General features: G+C 39.8%; 1 protein-coding gene across 1 annotated transcript in view; it reads left to right on the forward strand.

Annotated features, from left to right (window-relative positions):
* Window positions 1–14,126, forward strand: part of MORC1 (MORC family CW-type zinc finger 1) — a gene marked incomplete at both ends in the record, with an annotated part of 149,745 nt that overhangs the window by 97,761 nt on the left and 37,858 nt on the right. Inside the window, 2 exons of the mRNA XM_081085997.1 lie at window positions 6,257–6,496; window positions 11,107–11,211. Of these exons, the coding sequence (XP_080942123.1) occupies window positions 6,257–6,496; window positions 11,107–11,211 (345 nt within the window). The remainder of the gene's footprint in view (window positions 1–6,256; window positions 6,497–11,106; window positions 11,212–14,126) is intronic.

A 14,126-nucleotide genomic window follows, 5' to 3' on the forward strand; every position in this document is an offset into this window, starting at 1 on the left:
TCAGATATGACATTGGCAAATATGTTTTCCCACACAGTGGGTTTTCTTGTTGTTTTGTTGATGGTTTCTTTTGCTGTGCAGAAGCTTTTTATTTTGATGAAGTCCCATTTGTTTATTTTCTCTTTAGTTTCAAGTGCCCTAGGAGCTGTGTCAGTGAAGAAATTGCTTCGGCATATGTCTGAGATTTTGTTGCCTTTGGATTCTTCTAGAATTTTTATGGTTTCCTGTCGTACATTTAAGTCCTTTATCCATTTTGAGTTTATTTTTGTGTATGGTGTAAGTTGGTGGTCTAGTTTCATTTTCTTGCATATATCTGTCCAATTTTCCCAACACCATTTATTGAAGAGACTATCTTGGCTCCATTGTATGTTCTTGCCTCCTTTGTCAAATATTAATTGAGCATATTGGTTCGGGCCGATTTCTGGGCTCTCTATTCTATTCCATTGATCTATATGCCTATTCTTGTGCCAGTACCAGGCAGTTTTGAGAACAGTGGCTTTGTAATACAACTTGATATCTGGTATTGAGATCCCACCTACTTTGGTCTTTTTCAGGATTGCTGCAGCTATTCGGGGTCTTTTTTTATTCCAGATGAATTTTTGGAGAGTTCGTTCTAGATCTCTGAAGTATGCCGTTGGTATTTTAATGGGAAGTGCGTTGAATTTATAGATTGCTTTGGGTAGTATGGACATTTTAATGATGTTGATTCTACCAATCCAGGAACACGGTATGTTCTTCCATCTGTTTATGTCTTCCTCTATATCTTTTTTCAACGTCCTGTAGTTTTCTGAGTAGAGGTCTTTTACCTCTTTAGTTAAGTTGATTCCTAGGTAGCTTAATTTTTTTGGTGCAATGGTAAACGGGATTGCTTTTATAATCTCGCTTTCTGAAAGTTCACTACTGGTGTATAGAAATGCCTCCGATTTCTTGGGGTTAATTTTGTATCCTGCTACATTGCCAAATTCATGTATTAAGTCTAGTAGCTTTTGGATGGAGTCTCTGGGGTTTTGTATGTATAATATCATGTCGTCTGCAAATAAGGACAGTTTTACTTCCTCTTTTCCAATTTGGATGCCTTTTATTTCTTCTTCTTGCCGAATTGCAATGGCTAACACTTCCAGTACTATGTTGAACAGGAGTGGTGAGAGGGGGCATCCCTGTCTTGTTCCTGTTCTTAGGGGAAATGGTGTTAGTTTTTGCCCATTGAGTATGATGTTGGCTGTGGGCCTGTCATATATGGCTTTTATTATGTTGAGGTATGATCCTTCTACTCCCACCTTGCTGAGAGTTTTTATCAAAAATGGGTGTTGAATTTTGTCAAATGCTTTTTCTGCATCAATTGATATGACCATGTGGTTTTTTTCTTTCAGTTTGTTTATGTGATGTATCACGTTTATTGATTTGCGGATATTGTACCATCCTTGCATCCCTGGGATAAATCCTACTTGGTCATGGTGTATGATCTTTCTGATGTACTGCTGGATCCGATTTGCTAAGATTTTGTTGAGGATTTTGGCATCTATGTTCATGAGGGATATTGGCCTGTAGTTCTCTTTCATTGTGTTGTCTTTACCTGGTTTTGGTATTAGGGTGATGCTGGCTTCATAGAATGAGCTTGGAAGTGTTCCTTCCTCTTGAATTTTTTGTAGTAGTCTGAGGAGGATAGGTTTTAGTTCTTCCTTGAATGTTTGGTAAAACTCCCCTGTGAAGCCGTCTGGTCCTGGGCTTTTGTTTGATGGAAGCTTTTTGATGACTGCTTCAATTTCTTCCATAGTTATTGGCCTGTTGAGATTTTTAGATTCTTCCTGATTGAGTTTTGGAATGTTGTATTTTTCTAGGAATTTGTCCATTTCCTCCAGGTTGTCTAGTTTGTTGGAGTAGAGCTGTCCATAGTATTTTTTAATGATCATTTGTATTTCTGTGGGGTCTGTTGTTATTTCGCCTCTATCGTTTCTGATTTTGTTTATTTGGGTCCTCTCTCTTTGCTTCTTGGTGAGTCTGGCTAGAGGTTTGTCAATCTTGTTTATCCTTTCAAAGAACCAGCTCTTGGTTTCATTGATTTTCTGTATTGTTTTTTTGGTCTCTATGTCATTTATTTCTGCTCTAATCTTTATTATTTCCTTCCTTCTGTTCACTCTGGGGTTTTCTTGTTGCTCTCTTTCTAATTCTTTGAGTTGTAGAGTTAGATGATTTACTACCATGTTTTCTTGTTTTTTGAGATAGGCCTGTAGAGCTATAAACTTCCCTCTCAAGACTGCTTTCATTGTGTCCCATAGGTTTTGGATTGTTGTGTTTTCATTGTCATTAGTTTCCAGGATGTTTTTAATTTCTTCTTTGATCTCATTGGTAACCCAATCAATATTTAATAGCATGCTATTCAGCTTCCAGGTGTTTGAGTATTTTTGGTTGTTTTTATTGTAGTTTATTTCTAATATTATGCCATCGTGGTCTGTGAAGATGCTTTTTATGATTTCAATCTTCTTGAATTTGGGGATACTTTGCTTGTGACCCAATATATGGTCTATTTTTGAATATGTCTTATGAGCATTTGAGTAGAATGTATATTCCCTGGCTTTGGGGTGGAGTGTTCTGAAAATGTCTATTAAGTCCATCTGATCTAGTGAGTCATTTAGGATTGCTGTATCTTTGCTGATTGTTTGTCTAGAGGGCTTATCCAGTGCTGTCAGTGGTGTATTAAAGTCCCCTACTATGATTGTATTGTTGTCGATCTCTCCTTTGATATCTTCCAGGAGTTTTTTTATGAATTTGGGTGCTCCTGCATTGGGTGCATATATGTTTACCAGAGTTATATCTTCTTGTTGTATTGATCCCTTTAGTATTATGAAGTGGCCTTCCTTATCTCTTGTTATGGCCTTCACTTTGAGGTCTATTTTGTCCGATATAAGTATTGCTACCCCAGCTTTCTTTTCCTTTCCATTTGCCTGAAAGATATTTTTCCATCCTTTCACTTTCAGTCTGTGTGAGTCCCTTCTAATGAGGTGGGTTTCTTGTAGACAGCAGATGTATGGGTCATGTTTTTTTATCCATTCAGCCATTCGATGTCTTTTGTTTGGAGCATTTAGTCCGTTTACGTTTAAAGTTATTATTGAAAGGTACTTGTTTGTAGCCATTTCTGTTTTTGTGTGGCTGTTTTCTTTCTGAGCTTTTTATTTCTTATTTTTATACCAGTCCCTTTAGCATTCCTTGCATTGCTGGCTTGGTGGTGATAAACTCCCTTAGCCTTTTTTTGTCTGTGAAGCTTCTTATTTCCCCTTCAAGTTTGAATGATAGCCTTGCTGGATAGAGTATTCTTGGATTCAGTCCTTTGCTTTGCATCACTTTGTAAATTTCAGTCCATTCTTTTCTGGCCTGATGTGTTTCTGTTGAGAAATCATTTGACAATCTAATGGGAGAGCCCTTGTATGTAACTTTCCGTCTCTCTCTTGCAGCCTGTAAGATTTTCTCTTTGTCCTGAACATTTGCCATGGTAATTATGATGTGTCTTGGTGTGGGTCTTTTCGGGTTCACCTTGTTTGGGACTCTCTGGGCATGTGTGACTTTTTTCTTCCCCACCTCAGGGAAGTTTTCTGATATTATTTCTTCTAATAGGTTTTCTAATCCTTGTTCATCCTTTTGTTGTTCTGGTACTCCTATTATTCGTATGTTGTTTCGTTTCATGTTGTCCCAAAGCTCCCTTAGGCTGTCCTCCTGTCTTTTAATTTTTTTCTCCAATTGCAGTACATTTTGGGTGTGTTTTGCTTCCTTGTCTTCTAATTCACTAATTCGGTCCTCCGCTTCTCCTAGTCTACTGTTGATACTTTCAGTGGAGTTTTTCATTGCAGCTATATCACTCTTCATTTCTTCTTGGGTCTTACTTAAGTTGTTGATTTTTTCATCTGTTTCTTCTAGCTTCTTCCATATGTTATCGATTTTTTCATCTGTTTCGTCTTGCTTCTTGCAGAGGTTGTCGATTTTTTCCTCCATCCGGTTTATGCACTCTAGGACCCTTATTCTGAATTCTTTGTCTGTCATGTTGCATGCCTCTGTATTGCTTAGCTGCTTTTCTGGAGAGTCCTCCTTCTCTTTCCTTTGGGGGTTTCTTTGTCTACCCATGTTTGATCTCACTGACATATCTAGACGTTGAGTCGTTCAGTGGTTGCTCCCTTGGTGGCAGTGACTCCTTGATCTGTGGTTGCTCTTCGGGCGGTTGCGGTAGCAGCTGCTCTTCAGTTGGCAGCAGCTCCTCTGGTGGGTTCTGTTCACAGCTGTGGTGGCTCTTCTGGCTGGTGGGGCGAGGTTTCACGTACAGCTGCTGTTCCTCGGCAGAGGGTGTGTTGCTCAGGAGGTTGCTGTTGCTTGGACCTGCTGCGTTGATTTAAAGGCACAAAATACAACACAACAAGGCACCACGTACCAGGCACTATACACAAATATATTCACGATATTAATAACCCCAAATAAAGGTGATCAACCGAATTAAGAGAATTAGGGAACAAGGAAGAAGAAAGAGAAAAAGATAAAAGAGAAAAAGAAAAGAAAAGTAGGGACCAAAAAAAAAGGAGTGCAAAAATGAAATCTGGAAAAAGAAGGGGGGAAAATAAAAGCGAGAAAAGAAAAGAAAAAAAAAAGAGCGAAAAGAGAGAATGAAGTGGAAGAGGGGGAGAGACTTTTTATATGAGGAGAATACTCCTATAGAACAGCCATTAATCCCAACAAATTCCAGCAACAGCTCCCTGGAGATGAATGCAAACTAGAAACAACCAATAATATAACGATGAAAATAGAATGGAGAACACTAATCCCAAAATAAAATAAAGAGAAAATAAAATGGCACTTTAAAAAATGGTAAAATGGTAGCAGTAGTAATACTGGTTAAAAATAAGAAGGTAGTAATTAAAAGGGTAAAATCAGGTGATGGAAAAAGAAGAAAAGAAAAAAAAAAAAAGAAAAAAAAAAAGAAGAAAAAAAAAAAGAAAAAAAATTGGTTTCTTAGTTAAAAGGTGGAAAAAAAAAATTGCAGTAGTGAAGGTCCCTTGGTTCTTCTATTCTTCAGTGTGGCTCGCCTTAGACCTGCCAGGTATTCAGGAGAGTGTTGAGTTTCCCTGCTTTACACTGTTCCTCTGTGTTGTAAACCACAGTCCTTATTTTAAAGCAGACCGCTTTTGTTTCCCAGACTGCCTTATTTTGTGTTTAGCAAAGAGTCAGTTTGTGGGTCAGCCTCTGGGTGGCAGTGTTTTGGGGTTGGCCTCTGAGGCTATAGGGCCTTTCTGTCCAGTGGAAGTTCACTGCCCGGAGCTGGCTGCGTAATAGTTAGTTACCAGCGCTGTGTTGTTGCTGGGATTGAAAATCCCTCTATAGGCCAGACCCTGTTAACTCCCAGGGACTGATCAGGTTATTTTAATCCTTGATCTTGTACAGGGTGGAATCTGGGTGTGGCTGTGCTCCTTGCCTGGGGGCTGGGGGGAGGAGTCTCACTCTCCGGAGAGAATGGCTGCCCCAGTCCTGTGCTCAGGGGTGTCTCAGCACTCAATTCGCTGCCACCTCTCCCGGCTCCCCCTCTCTCCTCAGTCTCTCCCCAGATTCCACTCCTCCGCACACTCTCCCTCTCTTCAGCACAGGTGAGTGTCTGTATCCGAAATGTCCCATGAACAGGATTCAGTGAAAACAAACAAACGCCGGCCGCGGAAACGGGGAAGGCTTGGTTTCTGTAAGCTTCTTCTCTTACCGAGACTGCATGGTCTGGTCAGCTCTTCGGGCTGCCCCCTTTAGGCTCAGTCCTCTGTGATCACAGCACTGAGCTCTCAATTCCCCCGGAGGCGCCAGGAATCCCGCGGTTCTCCTTTCCCCCGTCAGGGGCTGTGCCTGTCCCAAGGGACGCGGCTGCCGCGCGGTCTCCCTCCGACTCTCTGGGCTCAGAGGTCTGGCAAACTTTCCTGCCCAAATCCCTGGTTTTTTTTTACCTTTCCTGGGGAGTTCTGCTCTTCTCGGCTGCAAACCGTCTCACCAGCTGAGCAATTTCGCCAATTCGGTGTGGGTGTTACTAGTTTCAGCTGCTGACTCCATTTGCTCCGGGACACGACCTGGGACGCGTCTGCCTATATCGCCGCCATCCTAAAGTCTGTTTCTAAGCTTCTGCTTTTTAAGGTTTTTATTAGTAATAAATATCACCTAGTGTTATAAGGTTTTTAGAAAAATGGTGCTTAATGAGAAATAAGCTGACTACTAAAAAATAAAAACATATCCTTTGTTGTTTAAGGAAAATACAAAACCTCGGAAAATCAGGCCTTCAGGTTATGACTTGAAGCATGAGTCTCTTGCATCCTTTGAGCTCTCGGCCGCCCAAAGAAGCTGGAAGAGCAGCACGGAAGGGACGGACTCTGATGTGGAGTTCGTTTCAGAGACTAAAGTGATGAAGTCTACACGGAAGAAAGCAGAGCCACAGCAGAGACATCCAGCAGCCCTCCCAGAAAAGGTCAGGCTCACTGAGAGATCCCAGGTGTGTTTTTTCTCTTCTTAGTCACGAAATATGTAGTATTCTTCTCTGGAAATAGCAGGTGGTAAAGGTTTTGCTTCATTTTCACATTTTTAAAGCACTCTAATTAAAGCATACACATTATAATCTCAGTTTCCTGGACAAGTTTCCAATTTCTATTTTTTCTTCTGTGTTCTCTCTTTTGGAGGAAAGGTCAGATTGCTAATATCAGCACATCAGCAAAATGTATGGAGAGCTCAACCAACTGAAAGGCCCCCAAAGGATATGCCTGTATTTAAGAGACATATTCATATAGGATGCTCATATAGGATAAACCTGTAGACTTGAGGATTTTGCATCCATTGCTTTACAGCAAAAATGCTTAGCCAAATTCTATAATAGTTAGTTACCCCTGTAGTCATGGTTCCGGGAAAATGGGATATAGTTTCAATAGTACAACTAAGTGTTGAGACTGATTTTAATAAATGTTCTACCTGAGAATGTCTATGTATCCAAATTAGTTTCTTTTCTTTTTAAAAGTTATTTAAATATGTTTTTATTGATTTTAGAGAGAGAGGAAGGGAGAGGGAAAGAGAAACATCAATGAGAGAGAAACATTGATCTGCTGCTTCCTGCTGGCGCCCCCTGCTGGCACCCCCTACTAGGGATCAAGGCCACAACCCAGGCATGTGCCCTGACCAGGAATCGAACCAGCAGCTTCTCGGTGCATGGGATGATGCTCAACCACTGAGTCACACCAGCCAGTGAGAGTTTCTTTCTTTTAAAAGAATCGCTGTACTTTCATTCTTACAATGTTACCTTTACTTAAGTCCTTTTTGAGAATTAGCCCTCAGATTCAGTTTATAATAATGACAGTGCCCAAAACTCAGTGTGCCAGACACAGTGCTAAATTATTACAGACATTATTATCTCACTACCATTTTAAATCCTTTACACGCCAAAATTTATGGCCTAGTTTATCTGCCTTATTCATCAAACTTGACTTCTAATGTCTTTTTCCTATTTCCAAAAATTAAATTCACCCTTCAAGGGTAGATATCGGCTACCGTAAAATATATTAAAAAGAACTGCTGTAGGCTCTGAAAGGAATAAACTGCTTTAATCAGCAGATATCTACTGAACTTCTGCCCTCTGTAAGATACTATATTATGCATTGTGGGAGACAAGGTATTTTAGGCATGGTTCTTTCAGAAGCAATTATTCTGAACAATAGTTACATTACAGAAATATCTCACACATACCTTTGTAATATCTTTGGCAAATGGTATATAGACTTTTCTTGAAAATCTTTAGTGATGGAGACTCATTACCTCCTAAGGCAGCCTTTGTCATTCCGTTTTTGGGTAGCTTGTTCTCTTAAAATATTGAAAGTCCAGTTCCCTATAACTTTAAAGTTTTGGTCATAAATTTTTTTGAGACAATAGAAGCCAAGCTGAATCTGTCTATAATCATCAGAATTTTATTTTGAATTGTGTATCATATACATACAAGTTCATGTATTCAGCAGATATTCCTTCAGCCCTTGCTATGTCCAAAATACTGCATGTGAGTAATACCTTGTGTATAAATTAGTTTTATCCTTTAACCCTGACTTCCATTAATTGTGCAATTTAAAAATTGGGGGTTTGCCTCATTTATTTGCTGCGAGTTTGGCATGCTTGGTCTAGAGGAAACACAGCTGCTCAGATAATAGCTATAGGTACAGAGGCTGCTGCTGCTTTGTGGGAAAGATGTATTTGTTAACCAGCCAGTGTGCGGCTGCCTATATGGGACTGTTGTGAAGAATTGTTTTGTCTGATTCTCCTTGTTAGCAATGGCTACTTGGCCTGTAATAAAGACTCATTCTTACACACCCACAACTTCTCATGGCTTCTCTATCTACCACCCAGCATCCAAGAAGGTTCAGCCCCTGGCAGAGGGGCTCAGACCCTACAGTTAGCATAGTTGGACAGGATCAGAACCTGTACTCCCACACTTGTACCAGCATGCAGGGTTTGGCTCGTAGATAGAGCATCTGCCTGCAGACTGAAGGGTCCCGGATTTAATTCCAGTCAAGGGCACATGCCCGGGTTGTGGGCCTGGTCCCCAGTAAGGGGTGTGCAGGAGACAGTCTATCAGTGGTTCTCTCCCATCATTAGTGTTATTCTCTCTCTCTCTCTCTCTCTCTCTCTCTCTCTCTCTCTCTCTCTCTCTCTCTCTCTCTCTCTTTCTTCCTCCCTGAGATCAATAAAATACATTTTTTTAAAAAGAGTGCTCTGACAGTGGCATAGTCGGCAGGATAGTAAACTGAGGCCACTGGAGCAGAGGACTCAGGAGCAGCGCATGCTCTGACAGGGAGCGTGGTGAATACAGAGTGCCTTAGGAAGACAGCTAAGCTGTGACGGAGCAGCTAGATTGAAAGAGGCTGGTGTAAGACGAGGATGGAGTGACCAGACCGTACAGATCCTATATATAACCTTAGACAAGAGGTTTCACATTTATCCTCAAAGCAATGGGAAACCATTGAAGAGCTTCAGGTACGGAAGTGGCATGGCTAGATTTTCCTTGGGAGACTATTGCTTCTGCTGAGTATTGAAGAAGGGTTAGTAGAGAGCAGAGTGAATTCAGGCAGGGTAGTTAGGCTATTACAGTGTTCGCATGAGAAATACCAGTAGTGAGGGCTAGGATGATGGTGGGGGAGTAGAGAGAAGTGGATCCATTTGTTTCTTCTGTTGTCTTGAGGAGGGAACACTGGCACCTCTGGGTGATATATTGAATATAGAAGGTGAAGCAGAGGGAAATGGCAAGAATGACTACAGAACCTCTGGCTCTTGCACCTGGTTGGATGGTGAATCCATTCATTGAAATAGGGAATGCTAGAAGATGGCTGGGCTTGTGAGGAGGAACATGACTTCAGCTTACATACTTCGAGACTCCCTAGAGAACATGCCAAGTGAGGAGTAAGGGTAAGAAGAAAAGAAAGACTACATAGGAACCTGCCTAGCAGTCTGAGGATGTGTGCACAAGGGATTGTGAGGGACTAGCCAGAGCAGTAGGAGAAGAAATCAGGAATTTGTTTTATTATTAAAGCCAAGGGGAGGGGGAACAAAAGGCAACCCAAGGGGAGATGGTCAGAGAGGTAAAATTCTACTGAGAGGCCAAAGGCCCCTAAAAAAGTCCATTGACTTAATGACTTAGGGGTAATAGGGATGAGCTCAGGAAGCATTTTACTGTTTTTGTTGGAGTAAAGAGGGGAGAAGAATAGATAGTTTGATTAGCAAGTGGAGTGTGAAGAAAGGGAGACTGGTTATATGTCAACTCTTGAAAAGGTAAAATAATTTTATTTCAGAAGATATCCTGTACTTACCAAAATCTACAAGTAAGGTGGGTAGATCAGGAGACTGTGTCATTCTTTATAAGCTGTTGAAAAATGAATTTAATCAGCTTTTAAACTGCAATTGAAACAACTTTTAATTACTTGAGGATTATTTGCAGTGAATTTTTAATATTCTGTCTGGTAAATACAGTACTAGGCATTACCACTGCCAAAGGAGGTGCAAGGAGTGTAATTAATTTTAATATTTGCCTAAGTAGAAGGGATTAGGAAGGCAGATGTGCTCTGAGTAAATCTCACCACCTGCTCCAAAAGTTTGATAAAAAGGGCTCTGGTATTAGCAAATAATTTAGCTCATTTGCACCACAGTTCTGCTCTGTTAATACAGGTAATTAATTAATTACCTGTTCTTTCTAGAGAATTGTTTTTTATCACACTCTTGTGTTTCTCAGGAGATTCCACTTTCTTTATCCCGAACAACTTTCCTCTCATTTCCTGAAAACAGGTCTACCACTAAAAGTAATATTCTTATGGTTTCCTACATCTGCAACTTTTAATTCTTTTAAGTTTTCCCCATGTTATTTGTTAATTCATTTCACTGAACAAACAAAATATTAATCATTTACTCTGGACCAGGTGCTGAGGTCTCCAGGATTAACACAGTTAATCTTGCCCTCAAGAAGCTAAGAGTCTGCCTCTAGCCATTCTAATCAAAGGAGCCCTTACCCTGCATCATAAATTTTCCATTCTTTTTCTCACCTTGCAAGTATGAGGACATCTTTCAATATCAATAGAATGACTGTAGATATCTCACATAATACTAGGCATGTCTAGTACCCATTGTTAAGAACTACATAATAAGAGAAAGCCATCGTAGATACTGTGAAATGAATACATATCTTACTCTTCAGCAGCACCTCCATAGATTTTAAGAACAGTATGTATATCCATATGAGACATTATTTATCCAATATATGGGCAGTAATTTATGCAGCTCCTTTGCATAAATTACTACAAGCCTTTTGATTCACCATTGAGCATAATAATTTACACCACTCATTTCATACTTAATTTGTCTATGATAGTCTTTTGAATTGTTGTCTGTTATTATTTAATCTTTACTAATGTATAACTAAATCATATACTTCTTGAGAGCAACGATCAGAAATTTAATTTCCTCTGTTTCTCCTACAGAGATCTGCTTCTATACAAAAATTAATAGAGGGTGAATGAAGGTAGTTTAATGTGTATCATTGATTGCCACTAATCCTTGTATATTTTCGTTAATACCTTGCTATAGGCCTCTTCTTGGGAAATGAAAAGGAAGGAGAATCAGAACCTTGTGCAAGAATGTCAGGGTTTGATTGAAGTTGAAACCAGCAACAGCGATCAAGATATAATCCTGGTGAGATGAACTTTACTGACTAAATGACACCTTGAGATTTATTCACTTTCATAAAGATTAGATGAATCCAAGAAGCATTTCACATTAGTTCCTCAAAGTAACTGAAACATTTAATTAATGACCTAGTTCTTTAGGTGATGAAACAAGACTCGGAAAAGTTAGTTACTTACCCAAGGCTAAACAAACTAGTAAAAATAAAACTAACTTATACCTCCTGACTGCTAGTTCACGATGCTTTTCATTTTAGTTATTAGGCTCTGAAAACTTTAACATTATATACATATATATACATTATATATAATAGCTTGAAGGTCATCCCAAAACCTATATGCTCAAATCCAAAGCCTCTGAACCTTTCTGTAATTTGTAATATGAATTCTTATCAGAAAGTGTAATTCCAAATTGACTTAAACTAGGCTACTGTCAAAAAGAGCCCTGCTAAGAGAAGTCTGTTTAAAAAATACAGACATACTTTCCATTTATTCCCCTTGATTTAGTATCCCTGACTCTAGCTTGGTAGTTGATATCAAAAACTATATGTCTGGACTATTCTACCGTAGACCCCAACAGAGTTGCTTTGCCTCACCGAACCCAGTGCAAAAGCCCTTGGTGTTTAGGAAGAACTGACTCAGGGATTGACCACTTGAGAAACACTTCATCTTTGAAGCCAAGTTAAAGACATTGTCCATTATGTTATACTAGAGGCCCAGTGGGGTCCCTCGGCCTGGCCCGTGGGATCAGGCCAAAACCAGCTCTCCAACATTCCCCGAGGGGACCCAGAATATGAGAGGGCACAGGCCAGGCTGAGGTACCCCTCTGGTGCCCGATTGGGCCAGGGAGGGACACAGGAGGTTGACCAGCCAGGGAGGGACTGCAGGAGGGCTCCAGGGCATGCCAGGCCCATCTCGCTCAGTCCAGGTCAGCCAGACCCTAGCAGCAAGCTAACCTACCGATTGGACATCTGTTACCTGGTGGTCAGTGCATGTCATAGCAACTGGTTGACCCGTTGACTATCTGCCCCCTGGTGGTCAGTGCATATCATAGCGAGTGGTTGAACATCCTTAGCATATCTATAATAATAAAAGAGTAATATGTTAATTAGACTGGAGTCCCGGGTGCCTGCCAGCGACTGGAGGGAAGCCTGGGTTCCCAGTGCCATAGGGAAGCTGGTGCCGGTAGCCAGGGGAAGGAAAGCCTACTCTTGCAGTAATTTCATGCATCGGGCCACTAGTCAATAGCATATTATGCTTTGAGTGGTTGAACGGCCAACTGGTCAACTGGACACTTAGCATATTAGGCTTTTATTATTTAGGATAGTGTCCTTTGTATTATAATACAAAGTTCATTCAGATATTAGAATTTAATGCCAGGAAAAAATCTATTTGATATTTTTTTTCAGAACATGAATTTTATTACTTACTATGGTTCTCTTTTTACCTTTATTTCCAAGAAGCTTATAGCTAAACTTTAAATAAGAATAACTATAGTCACCTAGATGATTGCTATTTTTGACATGATAACAAAATGAGAGTATTTAGAAAAGGGTTTGGTTCATTGTTCATGTCTTTAGGTAAGGTACTGCAGAATGCTATTTGCAATTATAGATTAGATTTCAGTTACAAATGAGCCAATAAAGTCTTCTGACTTTAGCCCAATTTCTATCCCTTTGGCAGAAAATCATTGTCATAAAGTACAAGGCTTAATAATAATTGGTTTTATTTTTAAATTTTTTCATTATGGAAAATTTAAAACATAGTACAGTGGGGCCTTGACTTACGAGTTTAATTCATTCTGAGACCGAGTTCGTTAAGGAGCTCGTTAACTCAAATTACTCTATCAACTCAATGCAGAAAATCTGCTGAGAGACAGCTGGTATCTCAAAAAACTCGTTAGTCGGGACACTCGTAAGTCAAGGCCCCACTATACAATCAACTCCTATGTGCCCATTTTTCATCTCCAACAATGATCAAGTCATGGTCAGTCTTGTTTCACTCATACCTCCCCCAGCCCCCATTACTCCCAGGCAGCATATCACTGCATCTATAAATTAGAATTATTTTAAGAAGCCATTGAAAGGATATTCAAAAGAGCTAGGAGTGATTTGTGAAAGGAAAGTACCTCCTTTTGACCAATAAGGACAACTAAATCCAGGATATGAAGAAAGGGAACCACCAAATTATTTTCCAAAGAAAAAAGAACAAAATTTAATCAGAGGCCCAAAAGGAAGAGAAAACTGCAACTTCTATTGTAAATAATGACAACTTTATTTACCTCTTTGAAGCAAAATGTGGTATAGCTGTACCCACCTGCTTTTCAGGATCTTCAAAATCTTGACTTGTATTTTATGCAGCCATTGCTTTGTCACCTTTCCAAGCTTTTAGTTAGTGCTTTTCATAGATTAGGTATGACATTTATATTAATTTTTTTGTCCTTTTATGTAATATTTCTCAAATTCTTAAGTTACTTGTGTGTATGCATGTGGTATCATTTATTTGTATCCCTGTGATCCTAGTAGGAAGTCTGTTTTGAAACTCATGGTATCCAATTAATTTGGATAAATAGGGATTATCCAAAGTTGCATACTAATTTCTCCATTTGGCCATAGTTGCAGTACTTCCCAGTAGGAAATAATTCTGAGTGTTTGACTATCTGTACTTTCTTAAACTCAGAAATCAAACATAATTCTTCTTAATCCCTGGGCATCTTCCCAGTTATCTTCTATTTATGGTGCCTGTGCGAATGTGTGCGTGCATGTATTTTAATTCCGACCTATATCTGTCACATTTGAAGAAGGAAGGCACTCAGGGCTAACAGTGCTACGAGAGGTTATTACTAAAGGAAGAACAATTAGCTACTACATGGGGCACTCTCCACCCCCTCCCATAACCAGGTGGTTTTTATTAGTTTGATGAATT

The sequence above is a fragment of the Myotis nattereri genome (assembly GCF_964212035.1).
Source record: "Myotis nattereri genome assembly, chromosome: 3".
NCBI classification, from domain to species: Eukaryota; Metazoa; Chordata; class Mammalia; order Chiroptera; family Vespertilionidae; genus Myotis; species Myotis nattereri.